The 24,003-nt window shown below is 47.8% G+C and overlaps 1 protein-coding gene across 7 annotated transcripts in view; it reads left to right on the plus strand.

Annotated features, from left to right (window-relative positions):
• The window catches only part of VWA5B1 (von Willebrand factor A domain containing 5B1), a 50,424-nt gene that overhangs the window by 21,704 nt on the left and 4,717 nt on the right, over positions 1-24,003 (plus strand). For 6 of the 7 annotated variants that reach the window (XM_053208204.1, XM_053208207.1, XM_053208205.1 and 3 more), the window contains 10 exons: positions 3,887-3,997; positions 5,909-6,111; positions 6,570-6,684; positions 9,960-10,145; positions 12,028-12,211; positions 13,153-13,343; positions 17,097-17,298; positions 17,769-18,083; positions 20,606-20,743; positions 23,202-23,333. In XM_053208204.1, the coding sequence (XP_053064179.1) occupies positions 3,887-3,997; positions 5,909-6,111; positions 6,570-6,684; positions 9,960-10,145; positions 12,028-12,211; positions 13,153-13,343; positions 17,097-17,298; positions 17,769-18,083; positions 20,606-20,743; positions 23,202-23,333 (1,777 nt within the window). The remainder of the gene's footprint in view (positions 1-3,886; positions 3,998-5,908; positions 6,112-6,569; positions 6,685-9,959; positions 10,146-12,027; positions 12,212-13,152; positions 13,344-17,096; positions 17,299-17,768; positions 18,084-20,605; positions 20,744-23,201; positions 23,334-24,003) is intronic. The other variant, XM_053208211.1, reaches the window with a different exon arrangement.

Genomic DNA, 24,003 nt, shown 5'->3' on the forward strand with positions numbered 1-24,003 from the left:
GTCACACAGCTAGTGTGGTCTAAGATCAAACTCATGTCTGTCTGTTCCTACCACCTGACATCAGAGATTCATTGCACATGGCCTCAGCCATTAAGGACTGTGTACAATCCACTAGAAAATATTTGGTTCATTCTTTTTTTTTTTTTTTCAAGTGCCTAATATGTGCAAAGCCCAGTGCTTGGCCATCTGGAAAGACAACAGGTTGTAAATGTAGTTCCTGGCCTCAAGGCGTTCACAGTCGAGTGAGGGAGCAGCCCTGCTAACCAGTCATAGCTGGGAGCATGGTCCCACTGCAGTGGGAAGTTCTGAAGGAGTACAGAAGAGTGATAAACTTTCCCCCCCACACACATATCCAGAAGTGTTTCCTCTCCTTCAGGAGATTATTCACCTCGATTATGGCATTACCTAACTCTCCTTTGTATTTTTCATTGTGGAGAGGTATGTCTCCTCTGCTGGAGTTATGAACTCATTAAGGGAAAGGACCAGATCTTTCTCATCTATCTCTCCCCATGGAGCCTCGCTCTGTACTTACCCATAAAAAGCCCCCAGTTGCTGTTTATTGAACTGGGTAAAGGCTCATAGTTCAAGGAAATGAAGGATGCGGGAACAGGAAGAGAGACAGTTCTGCTGCTGTCACCTGAAATGTCATCCCTCCCCCTAGTTTGTCTCTGGAGCAAACTCTTGTTCCCAGGGCAACAGGATTGGCAAGGAGGGGAGGGGTTAGATGGGATCTGTGATGCCAGGTATCTCCTCAGGCTTGCCATGACTAGGTTTAATCTTGAAGTATGCCTGAGCAATCATGTATGAGACCCAAGCTCCTGTTTGAGGCCTCTAGACGCTGAGGTACAGGACCAGTTGTCACCTTCTCCCCACCTTTGTCTGCCATCAAAAGCAAGAATTAGAATGGGGAGCTGTCCATAGTTCTGCTGAAGTATGCTCCAGGACTGTGTGGCCATGTGTATTTCATTCCATAGCTGTATCAGTTTTTAAGACATCTCTTCAGTTATTCTTAAGTATCATGGGATCTTATGATAGCTCTTAGCATTTAAGTCATTTTTCCTGCCATTTTCCAGGTAAAGAAACTGAGTCCCCAAGAAGCTAGGTGTTCTCCCCAGCACCACAGGGCTAATGAGGAAGTCAGAGCCTCCCATATCTTGGATCAGGGCTCATTTTCCTTAGGTTGCTGGTAGGGTATTAGAATACTCTTTTACTGAGAAAAGCTCTCTTCTCTATGTCATTTCTGCTGCATGGCTTAATAGAAAGAGCAATGCTTGGGTTTTGGGATCAGTTCTGCCACTGACCTGCTATGTGGCTTTGGACAAGTGGCTTCTCAACTCTGGGATTCATTTATCCTTTCTGCAAAATGAGCAAGAACGATTAATTCAGGGAAGGCAAACATATGTCACACGTCCCTTTGTTCCTCTCTCCTAAGGCCAGACAGACATCAATAATTGACCATGGCATTTTTTTTCTCACGCTGAGCCTGGACTCATTCTCTACACCCTTGTCATCTCAGTGGTCCAGGCTGTTACTACCAGTTAAATGGAGTCAGTTTATGAGTGGAAATCTATTTCCTGAACTAAAGACCTTTCCAAACTTCACCCTCTAGAATTTTCAGACAATGACTTCCTCTGACTCTCTTCTCAGTCCTTTCCCCCTTTGGAGTCTCCCCTGCTCTCTTTTCCAGTTCAGCTCACTGAGCTCAAGGTCATCTCTCCACAAATGGCTTTGCATTGGCACAATCCATTCTGCTACACATGCCCCTTTTAGAAAAAGGTACAGAAATCACTCAGGCACACGCTCCTTTCCCCACTGACAACGAGGCCATAGGGGGGTTGCTTGGGGCATTAATTGTGTGCCATTAGGTAGACATTTTAGGGAAAACTAGGCTCAGGAAGGTGGGAGAGAATAGAAATCCAAACAGCCACATCAAGGGGGAAAGTTCAGCCAATTTAATTTCCTGCAGCTGGTCTCATTCTTCAGCTGCCACTCGATGCCAAAAACATGGCTTTAAAAATTCTAATAGGTGTGAGCAGAGACAATCTGTATGGATCAGCAGAGTCTCCCGCTAGCGGGAATATACATTAGTGGCTAATGAAAAAATAAGCAGATATTGACTTCTTTTGTAGAGAAACAAAATGTATTGACACAGGCAACAAAAAGAGACAGAGAGAATGGTGAAGGTTGATGTTAATGTTTGATGTTTGTGGAGGGGGTTGGGAGAGGGGCTGCAGGTCTGTGGTGCCTGCAAGGCTGTATTGCTGTGGAAGTTGCCAAGACAGACTTGCAAGTGCTTCCTTCTGGATTCTGGAATATAACAGTTTGTCTCTCTGTGAAGTCAGCTGAGATCCCTGGGGTGCCATCAATAAACTCCTTGAGGGTGACAGAGAGCCCCTCATTTCTGAGCTCTGTGCCAAGGCAGAGCCAACATGAATAAGGATCTCAGAGCTATGTTTTAAAAGCTGTCTTAGGTTTTGCAATCCAGAGCAACTTCTTAACCCTCTGAGCCTCAGTTTTCTTTTTAATGTTTTTCTTTTTGAGAAAAAGAGGAAGAGAGAGTGGGGGGAGGGGCCAAGAGAGAGGGAGACACAGAATCCGAAGCAGGCTCCAGGCTCTGAACTGTCAGCACAGAGCCTGATGTGGGGCTCAAACTCACGAACTGTGAGATCATGACCTGAGCCAAAGTTGGATGCTTAAATGACTGAGCCACCCAGGTGCCCCTGAGCCTCAGTTTTCTTACCTGTAAAACAGAGGCATTGCTATTAATATGTTTCTCATTGGGGTGGTAATAATAACCATTTACTGAATGTTTACTAAGTGCCAGGCTGAGGCTTAGAGGAGGGACATAACTAACCCAAGGTCAAGTTAGTAATGGGGCAAAAGTGAGATTTAAACCAACATACATCTAACTTCAAAATGTATCTTCTTAACCACTGTGCTGTAATGCATGTTAAAGAGATTAAATGAGATAACTAATAGAAAGTGCTTAGCACAGGATTTGGCACATAGTAATTGCTTGATATTTACCACTGCACTGTTCTATCATCATCATCATTATCATCATCATCATCATCATCATCATCATCATCATCCCCCACCCCCACCATCTCTCCACCTTTCTTCTTTGTCATTATTTATTTCAACAGACCTTCATCAAGGTCTCCTGGTGTTGTCTAGTTAAGCAGGTTAGGACTCTACTGTTCACAAACTTCAGAGGCAAGGTGACACATGTTTGAGTTTTTGACTCCACTATTGTCAGAATGCTCATCAATGACTATCGCACCCCTCTGTGCCTCAATTTTCTCTTGTATAAAAGGGGAATAATGTTGTGCCTGCCTAAAGGGTTATTGCAAAGATTACATACAGTAATGTGTGTTAAGTATCTCCTGGCATTTAACAAATATGAACTGAAGAGACTGTCCCTAAGAGACTTGTCCCCTAGTTAACAGTGGGGAGGGGGCCCATCTGATGCAGAAGGCCCTGGATGAAAGCCAGAAGCCTGTTCCATCAACAGTGTGCCCTGGACCCAGCCACATGCCTCCCTTAGACATTGATTTTGTTTTTGCAGAAGGGAATGGATATTCTCTGCTCTCCCCAACTCTCAGGGTCAGCAGGAGGTGAAAGGGAACTGGCAAATATAATAGAAGGACTTTGAGAAGTCAGGCTTGCTACACGGGTGAGAAGTTTTATGATGATGGCTTTGGTCCAGCCTCTGGTCTCCCTGTCAGCAAATTTCTAGATCTGAGGGAGAAGGCAATGTTGGGTGCGGGCAGGGGGTGGAAGGCCTGCCTGGAGGCCACTTCTGGCTGGGATGAGAACACTGGTGTGTGGTGGCAAAGGTCGTAGCTCCTTTCTGAATTCTGAACATCCCTTTCTTGCCTGCCAGGATGCCATGCTGGTGGCTCTTAAGAGCCTCATGCCGGCCTGCCTCTTCAATGTCATTGGGTTTGGGTCCACATTTAAGACCCTCTTCCCTTCCAGCCAGACCTACAGTGAGGTAAGGAGGGGGAAGGGCTGGGTCCAGGAGTGGATGGGTGGTGAGGAGCAGAGTAAAAGAAGAAAAACAAGGAGCAGGTAACCCTGAGGCCAGCCTCAGAAGCCATCCCTCACGTGGCACCTCAATGATGCCCACAAGCAGAGAACCAGGGAGGCTATCTCTGGGTAGACCGGTTTCTAACATCTCTTTTTTTTTTTTTTTTTAGTTTATTTATTTTAAGAGAGAGAGAGATCATGCACACATGTGCATGAGTGGGAGAGGGGCAGAGAGAGAGAGAGAATGAGAGAGAGAGAGAATCCCAAGCAAGCTCCATGCTGGGCTCAATCCCACAACCATGAGATCATGACCTGAGATGACCTGAGCCAAAATCAAGAGCTGGACCCTCAACTGACTGAGCCACCCAGGCGCCCTGTCTCCTCTTTAAAATAAGGAATGTTTTAGGCAAAGTGTAGGTGTGCACAAAGAGGGGATACAAGGAAGGGGTGGAGATAGGATATATCCTAGGCCTGCCACTCACTGAAGCCTCTGTTTCAAGAGAACGATGGACCCATGCAAGGTTGAGCTAAAGGAGGGAATGGAAAGGGGATTGTGGAGTGAATAGGTGGGGAGGTGGGCTAAGAATAGAACTCACAAGGTTCAAACTACAATTTAGAACAAGAGGGCTGGGGCCCCAGCAGCATGTTCAAAATTGGAGCATATCCTATCCAGACCTAGGAACAAGAAGAAAGTAAGGGAGGGAGAGGAGAGAGGAAGGAAGAACATTTTTCAGTGAAAAATAACTTTATGGGCTTTTAAAATATTTTTTAAAAATTATATATTGATTGTCCCACAATTTCTAAATCTGGATAATCAAAAAGAAAAAAATTTAAATCTCCCATGATCACATCACAAAAAAAAAGAAAGAAAGTCCACTGTTATAGGCTTAGTATAAAGCCTTCCAGACCTTGTTCTATGTATTTACACACATTTTTAATAAAGATAGGATTAGACCTGCCACAACACCACAGCCTATCATAAGCATATTTCCGTGCCAGTAGATATTAATCTGCAGCATAATGTAAATGGCTGCCTAGTATTTCACTACACAGGTAAATCGGGACTTACTTAACTAGATCCCTACAGTTGGGCATTTAAATTGCTTCCATTTATTTTTCTACTCAGTCATCTTTGTAGCAAAGACTCTGTACCCATCCTTAATGATTCCCTTAGGATAAATCCTTAGTTCTGTTGGTTCAAAAGGGACATATACATTTCAAGACTTTTGCTATATGCCGTTGCCCCAATCATGGGCATTGAAAGAGCATCTTCGTGAATCAGGAGCAGTACATCTGATGTCCAGTGAGAATCTGTTCCTGCTGCAGTGACTTCCATCTGGTACAGCAGTCCTTGGCCAGTTGAGTTTCACAGTACTGATCCAGGGGAAGGGGGATCTGAAGCCCACGTCGGGGTACTTTGATTTCCTCAAAGCACCATAGGGAGTTAGCATCCCAGGCAGGCCAGGACTCAAGTCTTGAGATTTCTAGTGTAATGTTCTTATATCACTACACCTCCTGCCTTGCTCATCAGAAAAGGACACCTCATTTGTGCTGAGCAGTTGGGGCTTGATGTATTACCTTTTAAGGGGTGTTTATATTTTTAATGAGGAACAAAGAAAGGACAAAGGTAAGTGAACACACCATCAACAGCATTAGGGCACTGGTAGGGGGTGTTATTGGGCAGAATCACCCCAAATGAGTCGCCATCTATTCCTCCTGTGCACAGACAGGGTTGAAATTGGGAATATGAGTCAATCCAGTGAGACCCAACTAAGATCTAGGGAAACAAAGGGCTTATCCTCCAGGGGGCTTGGAGTCTCAGAGCCATATGGTGATCCTGGGGACTACCTTCCCTGCCTGTGGCACTTCCCTGCAGGAGAGCGTGGCCATGGCCTGTGATAACATCCAGAGAATGCGGGCCGACATGGGTGGCACCAATATCCTCTCCCCGCTCAAGTGGATCATCCGGCAGCCAGTGCACCGAGGCCACCCACGGATTCTCTTCCTGATCACGGACGGTGCCATCAACAACACCGGGAAGGTGCTAGAACTGGTGCGAAACCATGCCTTCTCCACCAGGTGGGCACAGGCTGAAGGTCTAGGGCTTGGTTATCCTGGGTGGCCCTGGGCTGGGGATGGCTGAACCAGGGCACCATGGAAAGTGCCAGAAGGGGAGGAGAGAACTCCCAATTCCTACAGTGCTTTGCGTCCAGGGTGGTGTAGCTGACTTCAGAGTTTGCCTTTTTGCCTCAAGAGTTCAGATGGAATGAGATGCCCACACCTCTGCTTCCAAAGGGCAGCCTCGTCAGAGGAAGTCTTCCTGCTGCTTTGACTCTGTCTTGGGGTGGGGGTTGATGGGCTATTGTGAATGTGAGTGCCTGCTGCTGGCCCTCTTCCTTCACCTTCACCCTCTGCCTGATGTTAGGACCAGCTCTGAGATAGCTCTGCCAGCTCATGCTCTGTCCCTTTCCCCACCAAAGGGACAAAGGTGGCACAGAGGACCAGAAGTAGCAGCCTCTCTCCTCCCCTTCTCCCAGGTGCTACAGCTTTGGAATTGGACCCAACGTGTGCCACAGACTGGTGAAAGGGTTGGCAACTGTGTCCAAGGGCAGTGCTGAGTTTCTGATGGAGGGAGAACGGCTGCAACCCAAGGTGGGTGACAGGGGCTCAGTCTCTTCTGGTGCTGGTACCTCAGGGGTGGAGCTGGAACTTCGTTTCGTCCAGGTCTGAGCTCCCCGCTAGGCCACACTACACCCCAGTGAGGATCAGAGAGGTGGAGGCCACAGAGCAGGCACCTTCTGGAGCTAGTCCAGGACACTAGATCCACTGGTCTCCAGTCACCGGATCTACGTGCTCCATCCCCTGGCTGGGCAGGAGAGGGGCTTCTGAAAGAGTCACTGCCTCTATGGATACGAGTTGTGTTTGGGGTCATTTCTGACCACATTCCTGATGGTGACAAATGGTGGCTCAAAAGAAATCTAAAGGACCCAGAAATCAAGGGGATTATAGTCTTCTCTCCATTTTCTGCACAGTTGGCACAAATAACTCAACCCTTAGAAAAACCCTGTGTCAGCCCAGGTCTTCCAGGAACCAGGGGCAGCTCTGGAGTTAAGAGTGCAAGAGGTTCACTGGGGGATAATATCTATGAAAGAGGAAAGAGGAAGAAGCAGGAAGGAGCACTCTTCAGCCCATGATGCATTTGCATGCCTGTGAAAGGGAAGAAGGGAAGCAGCATGGAGAAGGGAGAGCCTGACTGCAGGTCTGGCAAGGTCTCAGCAAGGACCCAACGGAGAGCTCTGGAGCAAAGATCTCCCATTAGGTAGTCAGATTAGGCTGAAACATCAGGTCCGCCCTGCTCAGCCATTGTCTCGGGGCTTCCAGGCAGAAGTGTGGTCTTGGCTCAGAAGCTGGAGCATTACATCTGGAGACTATCACCTAACTGCATGCCTTTCTGCAAAGAACACAGTCTTCCTCCGAGGGAGATCTGGGAGTGCGCCTTTTTGGCTGCCACAATCCCCAAATCATTTTTCTCCAGCTTTGCAGTACCTTTGAAGAAATCAGCCTAGCTGGTGCTAAACCACAGCTGTCTTTTTTGTTTGTTTGTTTTTTAATTTTATTTTTTTTTTCATTTACATCCAAATTAGTGAGCATATAGTGCAACAATGATTTCAGGAGTAGATTCCTTAGTGCCCCTTACCCATTTAGCCCGTCCCCCCTCCCACAACTCCTCCAGCAACCCTCTGTTTGTTCTCCATATTTATGAGTCTCTTCTGTTTTGTCCCCCTCCCCATTTTTATACTATTTTTGTTTCCCTTCCCTTATGTTCATCTGTTTTTTCTCTTAAAGTCCTCATATGAGTGAAGTCATATGATTTTTGTCTGTCTCTGACTAATTTCACTTAGCGTAATCCCCTCCAGTTCCATCCACCTAGTTGCAAATGGCAACTTTTCATTCTTTTTGATTGCCGAGTAATACTCCATTGTATATATATATACCACATTTTCTTTATCCATTCATCCATCGATGGGCATTTGGGCTCTTTCCATACTTTGGCTATTGTTGATAGTGCTGCTATAAACACGGGGGTACATGTGTCCCTTCGAAACAGCACACCTGTATCCCTTGGATAAATGCCTAGTAGTGCAATTGCTGGGTCGTAGGGTAGTTCTATTTTTAGTTTTTTGAGGAATCTCCATACTGTTTTCCAGAGTGGCTGCACCAGCTTGCATTGCTACCAACAATGCAAAAGAGATCCTCTCTCTCCGCATCCTCGCCAACATCTGTTGTTGCCCGAGTTGTGAATGTTAGCCATTCTGACAGGTGTAAGGTGGTATCTCATTGTGGTTTTGATTTGTATTTCCCTGATGATGAGTGATGTTGAGCATTTTTTCATGTGTTGGTTGGCCATCTGGATGTCTTCTCTGGAGAAGTGTCTATTCATGTCTTTTGCCCATTTCTTCACTGGATTATTTGTTTTTGGGGTGTTGAGTTTGATAAGTTCTTTATAGATTTTGGATACTAACCCTTTATCTCACATGTCATTTGCAAATATCTTCTCCCATTCTGTCGGTTGCCTTTTAGTTTTGCTGATTGTTTCCTTCGCTGTGCAGAAGCTTTTCATTTTGATGAGGTCCCAGTAGTTCATTTTTGCTTTTGTTTCCCTTGCCTCCAGAGACGTGTTGAGTAAGAAGTTGCTGTGGCCAAGATCAAAGAAGTTTTTGTCTGCTTTCTCCTCGTGGATTTTGATGGCTTCCTGTCTTATGTTTAGGTCTTTCATCCATTTTGAGTTTATTTTTGTGTCTGGTGTAAGAAAGTGGTCCAGGTTCATTCTTCTGCAGGTCGCTGTCCAGTTTTCCCAGCACCATTTGCTGAAGAGACTGTCTTTACTCCAATGGATATTCTTTCCTGCTTTGTCAAAGATTAGTTGGTCGTATGTTTGTGGGTCCATTTCTGGGTTCTCTGTTCTGTGCCATTGATCTGAGTGTCTGTTCTTGTACCAGTACCATACTGTCTTGATGGTTACAGCTTTGTAGTATAGCTTGAAGTCTGGGCTTGTGATGCCTCCTGCTTTGTTTTTCTTTTTCAAGATTGCTTTGGCTATTCGGGGTCTTTTCTGGTTCCATACAAATTTTAGGATTATTTGTTCTAGCTCTGTGAAGAATGCCGGTGTTATTTTGATAGGGATTGCATTGAATATATAGATTGCTTTGGATAGTATCGACATTTTAATAATATTTGTTCTTCCTATCCGGGAGCATGGAAACTTTTTCCATTTAAAAAAAATTTTTTTAACATTTATTTACTTTTTGAGAGACAGAGAGATACAAAGTGTGAGTGAGGGAGGGGCAAAGAGAGAGGGAATCCTAGATTCCAAAGCAGGCTCCAGGCTCTAAGCTCAACACAGGGCTCGAACTTACAAACTGCAAGATCATGACCTGAGCTGAAGGCAGATGTTCAACTGACTGAGTCACCCAGGCCACCGCCACAGATGACATGTATTGAACATTTATCATGAGGCAGCTACTTCAAATCCAGTATCTCGGCTAATCCTCCCAATGACGTTGAGAGTTGAAAATTACTAACTCACTTTACCAGTGGGGAAACTGAGGCCCAGGGAGGCAAATTAACTTGCTCAGGATCACTCTCCAGTCCACGCTTTGACACAAGCTTCCTGTGGGCCCTGGGCTAGTCACAACCTTACTTTGGGTCTTGGGTTTTCCCATTATAATAGGCTTAGAGGAGCATTCTGGTAGTTTAAGAAGCTCAGAGGCATGTTCACTGTTGGACAAGCCACCCCAAAGCCCACTGTGTCTTCTCTGCTCACACCCTCTCGTGTTCATACCCACACGATCTTTGTGGGTGCTCCTCATATGTGCATGTCCCTGCTCACGCATGCTTCCAACCTGTGTTCTGACTCTGCCCAACAGATGATCAAATCCCTGAAGAAGGCTATGGCCCCAGTCCTGAGTGATGTAACTGTGGAGTGGGTCTTCCCTGAGACCACCGAGGTCCTAATCTCGCCTGTCAGCACCAGCTGCCTCTTCCCTGGAGAGCGGCTGGTGGGGTATGGCATTGTGTGTGATGCCTCCTTATACATCTCCCATCCCAGATATGTAAGTATCTTAGACATTCCAGAACCTTGCCCACAAAGCCATCCTTAGCTGGAAAGACTACTGGGAACTAGGAACTAATTGGATCTGGTGTTTACAGTTGTGGGGCATGGTGGCCAGGCCAAGGGCATGTGGTCATGATGACATTGCTTGGCTAAGTGCTATCATCGCAATGCGTGGTTCTTAAGATCCCCTGCAGCAGAAAACTTGGGGTAACGCGCTTAAAATGCAGACTCCAACCTCCAACCTGGGCCTACTGAATCAAAGTCTTTGAGGGTAAGGCCTAGGAACCTATATTTTATATAATCTCCTCAAGGTGATTTTGATAAACAATTCATTTCAGAATAACTGCGTTCAGGTTTCTTTCCCCAAACACTCTATTCAGGTCATGTCTCTTCAGATGAGTTTGTGTTTTATTTACATGGATAATTCTCTTGTATGTGGTGACAGACGTGAGATAAAAGTGAGGAATGTCTATAAGGAAGGTGGAGTTCATGTTAAAACGTGGGAGATTGCCCGAGAAGCTATTTCCCCATCCATCTTCCCTCTTTAGTGAGTCTCTCCTCTCCTGCTTGAAGGATTTGTCCTCTTGTTTTATTTTTAAGCAGGAGTCACAAACTCATTGCCTAGAGGGATTGTGCAGGTATAAAATGATTGAAATGAACTTATAAAAATAAAAGGGAAAATGCCATGAAGGATAGCAGTGATCACTGAGCCCATAGAAAGGCCATAAGGAGTGATAAGGAATATGGCAAATTGGACAGCATGCACCCATCTAAATTGGGTGGTCCCCTACCCAGCTCTAACAAACTGTTCCCATGCAGGAATGTGGGCTCTGTGTTAAATGTGTTTTCAGTCTTACAAGAGAAGTTAGAATTTTATGTGCAATTTCCAGATTTTAGAATGTTATAGAATCTCCTAAGAATCATGGTCAGGGTAATGGTTAATGTGTTGTGGAGAGCAGGGCATTCAAATGCAGGGAGAAGTTGGTCAGTCTTTGAACAGTATAGACCCTTCTCGGAGGTCTGGAGGCAGCAGATCACCAGCAGACCCTACCACTGGAAGGGACCATCAAATCCATTCCTTTTCCTTACTCATGAGAATAGCAAAGTTTTCTCCCACTCTTACCAAGGCTGTTGGGTAAGGGTACCCTTGTATATCGTGGTGGAAACATGACTTTTCCCCCTGGAAAGCAATCTAGAAATAACTAATGAAATTTGAAATACATAACTTTTCAGCCCAGAAATCCCTCCTAAGAATCTAACACATAGAAATAAAAGTGATGTAATGGATTCGTGCCCAAGGATTCACCATAGCAATTTTTTATGGCGGCAAAAATAAATGGCCACAAAGTGAATGCTTAAAAATAAGGGGTGGGAGAATATTTATTCAGTCAATTGTTAAAAAGAATAGTTGATATGCAGGATTTCCAAAATGTTTTAAGTGCAAAATTCAAGATACTGATAAATGTAAGTAATACAGTCCAGCTTTGGTAGAATAAAAGTGACCCTCCAAAGCCCTTATGTTTTATATATATATTTATGTCATGGAGAATGGAATGGAAGGAACAGATGGTTCATTCTGTTAATTTTGATGACCTATTTGGAGACAGCAGTGGCATTTAGAATGACATTTTTAAACATGTTTCAATAAATAAGATAATTAAAAATATAAATAGTATAAACGATATGGAGAGTCAATGCCATTCACCATCTCTTAAACAGAAGTCTGCCTAAACAAATCAAGCAAGCAAAAAGCTTTCCTGTTATTCCAGATCTTCAAAGATTGAATGTCTGTCACCTCCTGTCACATGCTTGCTGCCCTGCACATGTTCTTTCCGACACCTAGTCTCACTCTCTGCCCTCTTCTCTCTCCCTCCCTCCAGGACAAAAGGAGACGATACAGCATGTTGCACTCTCAAGAGTCCAGCAGCTCTGTCTTCTACCACTCACAGGACGAGGGGCCCAGCCCAGACAGCAGGGACTGTGTCAGGGGCATGGGCGCACCCTGCAGCCCAAGGCAGCCCAAAGATGCCCAGCCATCCACCGGAGACTCCACCGCCAATCTTGGTTAGACTGTGCTCCACTCTCTCTTCCAGGGAGGCCATGGTTGCTACATTTTACTGAGCAGTTACTATGTGCTAAGCTGTTTTATACAAACAATCTCACTGCAGCTGTGCAGATGAGTACTGCTCTCCCTATCTTCAGATGATGAAATGGAGGCTTGGTGACTTTAAGCAATTTGGCCAAATCATGAAACTTGAAAGAGGGGGAGGGTACAGACAAAGGGTCTGAGAGCTGTCTGGACCCAAAGCTTCTTTATGGTGTTAATTTCTGGTCCTAGGTATTTATTTATTTACTTACTTACTTTGGTGGGGGGGCTCAAGTGAGCAAGGGTGGAGAGAGAGAGAATCACACGAGGGGCAGAGAAAGAGAAGGGATCACCTACTAAGGCTAGGCTACCCAACACAGATCTGGGAAGCAAAGATACCCCAGATGCGGACTCCTGTCCTTCAGAAGCTCTCCGCCTAGTGAAACAGATACAATTGGCCCTAACTCTGATAGAAGCGGAGTGACAGGGACCACAGGAAAGTTTAACAAGCTGTGAGGGTCCCAAGGAAAGACACATCGGTAGAGGATATCAACAAAGACATAATGAGGGCACTGATTCTTAGAAGCGGGAAGAGAGGAGATTCCAGGCAGCAGAAATGGACCTGAGATGTGGAAGTGTGACACCTAGAAAACACATACACAACTGATTGCTCATCTGGCATATTTGGAGCACATAATACATTGAAGAAGGAGCAGAAAGGACAGTAGCTGGGGGGATGGATTGGGACCAGATTAGGCAAGGCTTTAAATGCCAGGTGAGCCGAGACACCTGCAAATCTTTCACCAGGCAAGAGGTAGAAAATGCAAGACGTTTCCAAGCAGGAAAGGAGCATACAAGCCCCTCTCTCCTTCCCCACTGTTCTCCACCCTGATGGCTCCCCTGTCACCACCCTACCCAGGTCTGGACTTCTCCCAGCGACGGCGGGCATATAGCACCAACCAGATCACCAACCACAAGCCTTCCCCAAGGGCCACCACAGCCAGTGACCCCACATTGCCTGCCAGGAGATACCCACTGAGGAAAGCCAAGCCACAGGACCTCACCAACCAGACCAGCACAGAGGCCTCGTGGTGGCAGATTGATCTGCAGGTACCGAGCAGGGCAAGTTGGAGCTGGGGGAGACCATAGATGGGGAGAGAGCTGTGTGTCCTGCTTCAGCCACAAGGATGGGGCCTTTTCTGCCACATCCTATTCTGCCAAACAAGTCACTTCCTCTTCATTTTTCTGGATCTTCACCTGCCTGACCCCCTTTCTAATAATGGTACCCATTGGCCAGTGACATCACTCATTCCATGCACACAAACACCTCCCAGCCAGCAGGGAGCATCGAAGCGGGTGGGGGAGCTGACCGCCCCCACTCTGTACAGATGTGGAAATTGAGGGCCAGAAAGGTAAAGTGACTTATCCAGGGTCATGTAGCCAGTCGGGGGACTGCGACCCAGGACCCTCTCCCTACAAAGCTCCTGCTTCCCTCCCTCCATCGCACTGCACCTTCTGCAAATCCTAAGTGTTGCACATTCACCCCTGGCAGAGATCATCACAGAGTTAGAGCCAGAGCAGGACCAGTCACCCGCCATTCAGCTAGACCAGAGTGTCTCCGCCTCAGCACTATGACACGATAATTCTTTGTGGCCGGTGCTGTCCTGTGTTTTGTAGAATGTTTGGCAGCAGCCCTGGCCTCTACCAACTGAAATGCACCCCCAACCACCATAACCAAAAACAGTCACTGCCAAATCCCCCTGGGGAAGAGGGTAGAGTCACCAGAGAAATACTGTCCTAAACCAGATTGGGGGTTTCTTATTATCTGCATGCCTTTCTCCCATTTTCTTAGGAATGGGTTTCATGTAGCTTTGTCATCATTAGGTCCTGGTTCCATAAAAGCAGCCATTACTTCTCCCATGCCACCCACCGCCCCCTCCATCCCCGCCCCTCCGTAAGCTCCTGCCCTCCCCCCCGGGGCAGAGACTCAGCCACCTAGGCCCTTCTCTGTGCTTAGCCAGTTGGAAGACACTACCCTTGGACTCAGGCAGACTCTGCTCCTTAAGCATGTTGCTTACCCTCTCTGAGCCCTGATTTTCCCTTCTGTGAAATGGAGAGAATCGCTTGTGCAGATGATTGAGCTAATAACAGCCATCAACAGATTTTTTTGAGAGCCAACTGTAGTGGAAGGCTCTTGCAGGCAATGGCTGATAAGAGATGAAGTGCCCTGGAGCAGCAGCTGGTATGCAGTAGGTGTCCCTTAGATGCACCTCTACCTGGTGAGAGCTCTGGGCAGCTTAGCATCTGCTCCCTCCTGCTTGCTTCTGGCCCATCTTTGCTCGTCTCTCCCTGAGCCCCTGCTTGGCTTCTCCAGTCTGACTCTCCCCAACATGCTGGTACAAACGCACACACATGCATATGCAAGCACACACACGTACACACTCCCTGCAGCCTCTGGCTGGGTGAAGGACTGCATCTTAGACCAATCTGTTACCATGGAAGCTGTAGCAGCGTCTGTTTCTTGCTGTGGTTGTGATGTTGGGGCAGGGGTGAGGGGAATCCCAGTCTGTCATGGGAGAGGGGGACTAAGGATCCCTTGGGACCCAGCAGCCCTGGCTGGGTACCAGCTCCCATCAGGGACATCCTAACAATGACCGACAGTCTTTTCCTTCTCCCACACCTTTGTACTGTCCCCAGCCCCAGAGGAGACGGGAAGGAGGACCCCGGCCCCTGCCCTAAGGAGTCCCCATCTAATGGAGAGGCACAGTCCTCTTCTCAGTAAATACTTGATAGAGATGAGGAAGATTCCATGGTTAACTGTTGACCTTAAAACCTAAGAGGCACTTTCTCTGTTTCGCCTTGTAAGTGCCTTTGGCCCTCCCAATCCGCTCCCCCTACCAAGCATAGCAAGTTTCCCGGAGGCACAAAATTCATTTTTAATTAATACTCTTTAATTACAGAAGTACTACACATTCAGAGTTTACAATAAAAACCCTCAAACAGTGCAGTCAGGTATAAAGTAAAACTAACATCACCCCTTCCCTGTGCCCAAACCCACTGGATTTTCAGTGTTTCCTTTCAGAAATACTACAAACACACACACACACACACACACACACGTTTTGAAGAATCACATTATAAATCTCCAATCTATCTAATTATTATTGGATCTCTCCAAAGTCCATAAGTAAATCTCTGATTTACTTTGTTAATGTCTTTTTTAAGTTTATTTATTTATTTTGAGGCAGAAAGAGAGAGACAATGAGTGGGGGGGGGGGGACAGAGGATCTGAAGCGGGCTCTGTGCTGACAGCAGAGAGCCCAACATGGTGCTTAAACTTAGGAGCAGTGAAATCATGAGTCAAGCCGAAGTCGGGCGTTTAACTGGAGGAGCCATCCAGGTGCCCCTTTTTAATTCCCTTTTCTGTATACAGTAAAATTCCTCTTCTTGGTGAATTGTTCTGTGACTTTTGACAAACGCATAGTCCTGTAACTATCTCCACAATCAAAATACCGAACAGTTGCAAGTTACTTTTTTAAAATATGTTTGATTTTAAAACAAACATATGTCCGTCTCGGACAGCTTCCCACGTTGGTAGGAAGAGATCTGCCACTTTGATTTCTGGGTTGTGTGGCGTTCCGTTGTATGGATCTACCATAATAACTTATTTGTCAACCCCTATTGATGCACGTTTTTGACAGGGTCCAGATTTTTCACTTTTACAAACAATACTGCAACAAATCTACAGTACGTGCACGTAGATATCTGCATCCTTGTGTATTCCACAGAATTAAATTTCTGAAAATGGAATTGTTGGGTCAAAGGAGCCTGTGCACATTTCATGTTGATAGCACACTGCTAAAGGTTCCTCCCACAGGCGTGCACCGGCTTACGCCCACATCGACAGTCCAAAAGAGAGACCCTACCCTGTCTCCCCAATTAGCCACAATGTGTGTCATCAAATGTTTAAGTATTTGCCAATCTGGAAAACGGAAAAAAATCATAACTTATTTTAATTTAGAGCAATGCTCATGAAACAGAACATTTCTTCATGGGTTTATTTGATACATTTTGAATTGCCTGTAGATACCCTGAACCCACATTCTACCTCTGCCCTCCTGCCCCAGTGATTTACAAGCGCTTTTTCTTGAAAATGATCTTTGTCATGCATGTTGCAAATATATTTCCCAGTTTATCCCTTGCCTTTTGATGTTTTTTTTTTTTTTGTACCAGCACAAGAACAGATTAAACGCACAAAACAGAAGAGAAAGTCCAGAAATAAAACCAAATGTACATGAGAGCTTTGACAGGAGAGAGGCAGGGAACTGATAAACCCTAGAAACTGAATGAATGGACCATATTCAGGAAGCAGTGTTGAGATCTGTACTACTCAGAAAATCAAGGAAAAGGCTGATTTCTATTTCTTGACACCAAAATAAATTTCATGTGAATCAAAGATTTAAGCAAACAAAAATAAATCATAAAAATTCCAGAAGAGTTTTTTTGAGTGGGAAAGACCTTTTAAGCATGACATATGAGAAGACATAAGGAAAACGCTGATAATTTTAGCCTCCTCCCAACACACACACAAAGTTTTAAACTTTATGGCCAAAAAAAAAAAAAAAAGTGGATTTAGAGTATTATCCATGATATGTGATTTTCCATGGTTTTCCATGCTTTGGGCTTTATCCATGCTTTGGGATTGTTTGTGTTGATGGTTCCTCATGGGTAGTAGAGAGTAGGTTATGTGTCCTTGGGAACCGCAGGAGCTGAAGTGCCCAGGGAAAGAGCTGTGGCTAGGGGTGGAGGGAAGAGGGCAGCCACCAGGAGCTCAGCCTCCTCCCTTCCCTCTTGCACTCCTAGCCCTTGCTCAACAGCGGTCCGGACCTGAGCCAGGGCCCCAAACTCCGCGGCCCAGGTGCCCGCAGGCCATCTCTGCTGCCCCAAGGCTGCCAGCCCAGCCTGCCCTCCAGCCAGGAGACCCAGACCTGGAGCCCCATGAAAGAGCCGGATCTTGGGTTTAACCTGAAGCCTGTTTCAGACAGCCGTAGCCCTGGGGACCTGGGTAAGTGCCTGCAGGGTCTAGGACCTGACTGGGGACAGGAAGGAATCCTTCACCTTCAAATGATAGGACTGATGGCAAATGCCTTCCTCTGTGCCCTTGAGGGAGAAGGATCCGTTATTGCCCATTCCTGCCAGAGAACCTCACTCTCCCAATCAACCTAGCCCTTGGGCTGGCTGTGAGGATCCCAGATGTCCCTGAGGCTGCATTCTTGCGCCCAAGTGTCCCCACACCATTCTATCTGGCCACCTCAAGTACTGGATTCCTGGGAGGTGGGTCTGCCCCATTTTGGGGAGAAGCCATACCCTCCAGCTGCCCTAGGGAAGGAATCCTGTGTTCATTGAGGTGGGGAGGGTCGGGGGAAGACAGTACTTGCTCAGGGATGTCTGCGCCCTGGGGAGGAATGATGTCCCTAGGGATTGACCCTCCGTGCCCCAGCCCAGAGCCCCACCTGCTTGTCCCTCCACTCGCAGAACCGTCCCATCACCCTTCCACCTTCGAGACCGAGACGTCCTCGGACTGGGAACCCCTGGCCGAGTCCGAGGATCGGGTCAGTCCCAGCAGGCCCCCTACCCCAGGCCCGGTGCTGGGCAAGGCCGTGGTCAAGGGCCTGCGCGACAGCCAACGTTTGCAGTGGGAAGTGAGCTTTGAGCTGGGGCCCCCCGGCCCGGAGAGGGGAGGGGCACACGAGGCCGACCTGTGGAGCGAGACCTTCCACCACCTGGCGGCCCGCGCCATCATCCGCGACTTCGAGCAGCTGGCGGAGCGCGAGAACGAGATCGAGCAAGGTGAGCCCCGCGGCCTGCGTACTCCGATCTGCCCTCCCGGAGCCCCTCCTCTCAGCCCCGCCCAATGCCCATCCCACTCTTCCCACCATGATCCGCCCCCTCCCCGCAGCCCCGCCCAATGCCCATCCCACTCCTCCCACCATGATCTGCCCCCTCCCCGCAGCCCCGCCCAATGCCCATCCCACTCCTCCCACCATGATCCGCCCCCTCCCCGCAGCCCCGCCCAATGTCCATCCCACCCCTCCCACCATGATCTGCCCCCTCCCCGCAGCCCCGCCCAATGCCCATCCCACTCCTCCCACCACGATCCGCCCCCTCCCCGCAGCCCCGCCCAATGCCCATCCCACTCTTCCCACCATGATCCGCCCCCTCCCAGCTGCCGCGTTCTGCAGCCCCGTCGCCCTCCCGGCCCACCCACCCGGAGATCTGCTCCCTTCCCCTGGCTTCAGCTCTTTCCATCTTCCCACAGCTGCCATAGTCTATGCTCCACCTCTTCTCCCTACACTGCAGCCTCCAAGTGCCTCTCCTCTCCCCCAACCCCCCAGCCCTCCCTCCACCTCCCCCCGCCCACACACACAGCCAGGTGTTCCATCCTCTCCTGATCAGCCCCCATCCCCCAGCCACCTTCTCCTCCCCAGGGACTCCTCCACCCCTCTCACCCCCTCCGGTGATCCGTCCTTTCCTCTCTTTCCTTCTTCCCCTCTACTACAGGTCCCCCATTCCCCCTCACTCCCCACGGCTTCCCCTTACAGCGCCCCCTGTAGGGCTCCAGAGACAGAACGATGGAGCCAGCCCTGTCCCACCTGACCCGCTCCCCTGGGACGCACCTTCTTAGGGAAACCGCCCCCCCCAAACCCAGTCGGTCCACTCCCTCACTCATCAAGGCCATTTTATTGATTTTGGATCAGCGGGGGGCCAGGCTCGAAGCTGAACAGTGCGATGACCACCACAATTCCTACCCTTACTTACGAGTGCTTGATTGACAAGGACTAGCCAGGAACCCAACATCAATCAAATAATTATACACACAATTAATTGAGTGCATTTGTCCTAAGTGCTATTAAGAAATACAGGGATCCAAGAAATCCTATAACGGGATGGGAGGGGAGCTAATTTAGCTCAGGAAGTGGGACAAACTTTCCTAAGATGGTGACTCCTGGGATCAGGGTGGTGCACACTTAAGAGAATAGATAGATATAGAGAATAGTACTTGTTTATAGGTTCATGCTTTGTTTATACAATAATGTATTGCTTATATTTTATATTATTTGTACTTTCGTTTAATATATATCATCGTTTTCTTTCCATGAGCACCTCACCTTACAGTTTATGAAGCACTTGTACTCCTTTTATCTCCTTGGATCCTCACACAGACAGCCCTCTGGAGGCAGCAAGCCAGAGACTGCTCACCTGTTCCATGGAAAGGGCTTGGGCTTTGGGGTCAGACCATCTTGGATTCAGATCCATCACTGACTCGCTGTGTGACCCTGTGTTCGCCCCTCTCCCTCTCTAGTTTTCATTCTTCTCAGCAAGATTGTCCCAATGGGCCAGACCAGGGGTCCCCACCCAGTCAGGGAAACTGCAAAGTCCTGCTACAAAGTTTTTACCAGATAGCTGCAAAATGAAAATGGAAAATACAGACAACAGAAAGGTTTGGGGGGGGGGGGGTTTTGAGATTTTATTTTTAAGTAATCCCTACACCCAACATGGGGCTTGAACTCACAACCCGAAGATCAAGAGTCACATGCTCAGTAGACCAAACCAGACAGGCGCCCCTAGAAGATTTTTTTAATAATGCTGAAATTATTTAAGGAGTGTAACTATCTTTTTTGTCTTAAGACGTCTTACCTCTTTGACATTAAAATGTCCTTTTAGGAGGGGCGCCTGGGTGGCGCAGTCGGTTAAGTGTCCGACTTCAGCCAGGTCACGATCTCGCGGTCCGTGAGTTCAAGCCCCACATCGGGCTCTGGGCTGATGGCTCAGAGCCTGGAGCCTGTTTCCGATTCTGTGTCTCCCTCTCTCTGCCCCTCCCCCGTTCATGCTCTGTCTCTCTCTGTCCCAAAAATAAATTAAAAAAAAACGTTGAAAATAAAATGTCCTTTTAGGAAATGATGACAGAGGTTAATAATCTGGGGTGGGGGCTAAGGTCAAGGCATCCCCTCAATTTTAAGGGCTTATTTATTTATTCATTTATTTAAAGTTTATTTATTTATTTTGAGAGAAGCAGTCCGAGTGGGGGAGGGGCAGAGAGCAAGGAGAGGGGGAGAATCCCAAGCAGACTCCATGCTGCCAGCACAGAGCCCGATGAGGGTCTCAAACCCACGCAGCCATTGAGATCATGACCTGAGCTGAGATCAAGAGTCAGATGCTTAACCAACTGAGCCACCCAGGCACCCCTTAAAGGCTTATTTAATCCCAAAGATGAGGACCACTGGTCTAGCCCTTCTTTTAGCTTCCAGAACTTCCACATCAAGGGGGACTTTCCGAGCCTGCACACTGACCCCCAACTTCTCCCTCTGCAGGGTCCAGCCGCCGCTACCAGGTAAACGCTGTGCACACCAGCAAGGCCTGCAACATCATCAGCAAATACACGGCCTTTGTTCCTGTGGACGTGAGCGAGAGCCGGTACCTGCCCACCGTGGTGGGGTACCCCAACTCTGGTAAGGCGGATGGGTGGCTGGGGCATGCCTGAGGAACAAACAGTGCCCCCCTTGGCCAGCAAAGGGGAACTGAGACACAAAGGAGCATAGGCCTACCGAGAGGAGTACAAGGAATGACCTAGAAGCAAAAGGGGCCCCTGGCAGATGACTTGGTCACCGTAGGGTGGGGGGCGCATGAGCCCCCTTCTCACTGCTCTGCAGAAGGCCATGAAACCACCCCACTCCCTTTTTCCCACCAAGTGAATATGATTTTATTGTATTTTTCCAACTGGAACAATGTGTGCTCACTGGAGAAAGTTCCAAAATACAGAAAGACCTAAAATAAATAAAAGTGCTTGGAACTGACAGTCCTCCAGAAATGAGTACTAATTACTTCCTTGGTGTGACCATCCTTCCAGACTTCTATGAATATCTACATGTAGAGAAATCAAAAGACAGATAATTTTTTCATGAATTGGATCATACCAATATGCGCAACATTTTCCAAACTATGGGTGTAGAAAATATCTTTCCACGAAGCTGAATCTATATCACCATTTTAATACCTGCAGGGTTTTCTACTTTCATCATTGTAACAGCCAGTTAGACAGCATCCCAAAGCACTTTACAGCAAATGACTTAATTCTCAAAACAGCGCTGCAAACCAGATGTTGTTATGAGCCCCCCCCCCCCCCCCGACTTTACAGATGGGAAGACAGAGGCAGAGGGAGTTAAGTTACTTGCCCAAGGTCACACAGCAGGGAGGGGCAGAGCCAGGCTTTGAATCCCAGCGATCTGCCTCCAGCTTGTGTTCCCTCCTGCTCCTCTCCGCCGCCTCTTAAGGTTTATCAGAACCTATTTCACCAGCCCTGTGTTATTAGACCTTCAGTTTAACCCCCTTTTGATTATTGTAAATTACGGTGCAAAAAACACCTTTATGCCCCTGTCTGGTTATCTCCTTGGGACCAATTAACTCTCAGAAGTAAGAGTGCACATCCAAAGTTCTGCCCGTTGAAAACTGTGATGTATCGTGCAAAACTGACCCTGCCCAGAGGTTGTTCAGAAATCTTCCTTCCCCAACACTGCATGCTACTTATCTTTCTAAATGCTGCCGGGCTCATAGACAAGGAAAGATTCTCTCTTCAGGGAATTATTCTAGGTTTTTTGGTTTTTGGTTTTTGTTTGTGTGTTTTTTGTTTTTTGGTTTTTTTTTTTTTTTTTTTTTGGTGAGTTACTCTCCATAGGGGCATAAACTATATGTACTTTTTCTTTCTTATATTTCATTTTTCCGTCCGCTGCACCTCCATTTTCTTTTTTTTCTTTCTTTTTTGTTTCCTTTAGCAAACCTCCTGAAAGAATGTTTGAAAACAAAATGTGCCTCTCCTCATTTCTCCTGTGCACCCCTCCCACCCCACTCCCCCTGCTGTTTTTCATCTGTGGTACCAAAATAATCAATGACCCGTTCCCTCTTTCAGATGTCTCATTTCAGGTTCTGGCCAGAAGCCCAGGCTGCTCCTCCACTGGGCATTCTCATTCACCGGGCTTTTGTCATCCTGAATGACATTCAGGATGTCTCTCCCTCCCCTCCCATCTCAGACTGTCCTCCTACTGTCTGTAGCCCACAGCCTGTAAGGTTTGGGGACCTGGCCCACGTCTTAACCCAAGTCCCCAGCCCCTTAAGACCTGGATCAGTACCTCCCAAAGTGTGCTCCAGGAAATCAGTACCCTAGTTCCACGTGCCGTTCATGGCCATTCAGCACAAAACTAGGAAGTACTAGTTAGGAAATACATTTAGGAACCACTGGATTAAGCTTGGAACTTTTGATTGCAGAACTTGTCAGAGCCTTTTTTAGTACGTTAATCTACATCAGAAGGCTCAGAGAATGGACCGAAGTTTGCATCTTCTAAATTTACCTCCCCATAGAACTCCTTGGTATTTTTTAAGACATAATTTACAGACTAGTGTTCTCCAAAAGTGGGGTTCCCCAAAACATACTCGAGGGTGCTATAGTTTCATCTGTCTTCTACCCATCCCCCATTGGTGGGGCCCTAGGACTTCAGGGGCCTTCCCTGTGGGAGGGGAACTGGGACCTCAGTCTCTGGGACAGTAAACTAAGAGAGAAGGAAAATGGGGTGTTCCTGAGAAAACCAGCCTTTTAACTAACTAGAAAACATTGCTGCTTTCTGAACGCTAGCTCAGCAATAGCATGTACCCAGCAAGGCTATTATCCCCATTTTCTAGATAAGAAAACTGAGGCACAGAGTGGTGAGCACCCCATCCAGCTGCTAAGAGATGGGGCTGAGGTTCAAATCCAGGTCATTCTGGCTCCAAAGCTCACGGTCTTGCCTTGTAAAATGTCTCTCTGCCTTTGGATAAGTGACAGACTGAAGCCAGAATCATTCCCGCTAGCCTCGGGGGAGAGGCAAAGGACTGACACAACGGTACCCATCTGACCCCCTTCTCCTTGTCCTCGTGAAGGTGCTGCATGGCGGATGGTCAGCTCTCAGGTCCTGACCCGACAGTGGAGGGGAACCTCTGCCGGCTTCAGACGGTCCCAGACCCTCCTCAGGGAATACTCGGCAGCAGGAGATGGCAAATTCCAGAACCTGAGTAAGAGCTGCCTCAGGCGTGCTCTGAAGCCTGGGCCCCGTGTCCAAGGCCGCGGAGGCCAGTCTCTGAGTCTGCACTCTGGGTCCTCACAGGGCCTGGGTGAGGCCAGGCCTCCCGGGCTCCCCGAGGCTCAGCATGGCCCAAGCATGCCACCATCAACACAGCCTTGCAGAGCGAGCTGCGGGGCACCTGCATGCCCGCGCCATCCCTCCACGTCTCCCCCTTCACGGTTTGCCAAGCCGGTGGCTGTTCTCTGACTCCAGTCTCCCGAGTCCTCCCAGGCAGCAAATGCCAAGAAAGCTAACAAACCAGGGGGAAAGCCAGGAACAAAGAGGCAGTTTCATCTGGTTGGGTCCTACCATCTGCTTCTGTCAGGATTCCCAAAGCTTCCTTTCCACCTTCGCCTGATTTCCTTGTGCCTACAGCTTGGGTCCTTAAACATTCATGATTCGACCCTTTTGTGACCTTGCACTAATTCACGGGATCGCTTTCACCCTGCATGTCTTGAATGTACGTGTGTCCTTTGGTCCCTCCAAAGACAGCCTAACTGCTGGACTGGTCCTAACACTTTCCTTCGTGCCCTCTCATGTTCAGTGAGGATCTGCTGCCTTCTTCTGTGCATGGGAAGGACGTCAGAAGTCCCACCTGACCACTAGGCCAGGCACCCAGA

Source organism: Acinonyx jubatus, chromosome C1, assembly GCF_027475565.1.
Source record: "Acinonyx jubatus isolate Ajub_Pintada_27869175 chromosome C1, VMU_Ajub_asm_v1.0, whole genome shotgun sequence".
Lineage (NCBI taxonomy): Eukaryota > Metazoa > Chordata > Mammalia > Carnivora > Felidae > Acinonyx > Acinonyx jubatus.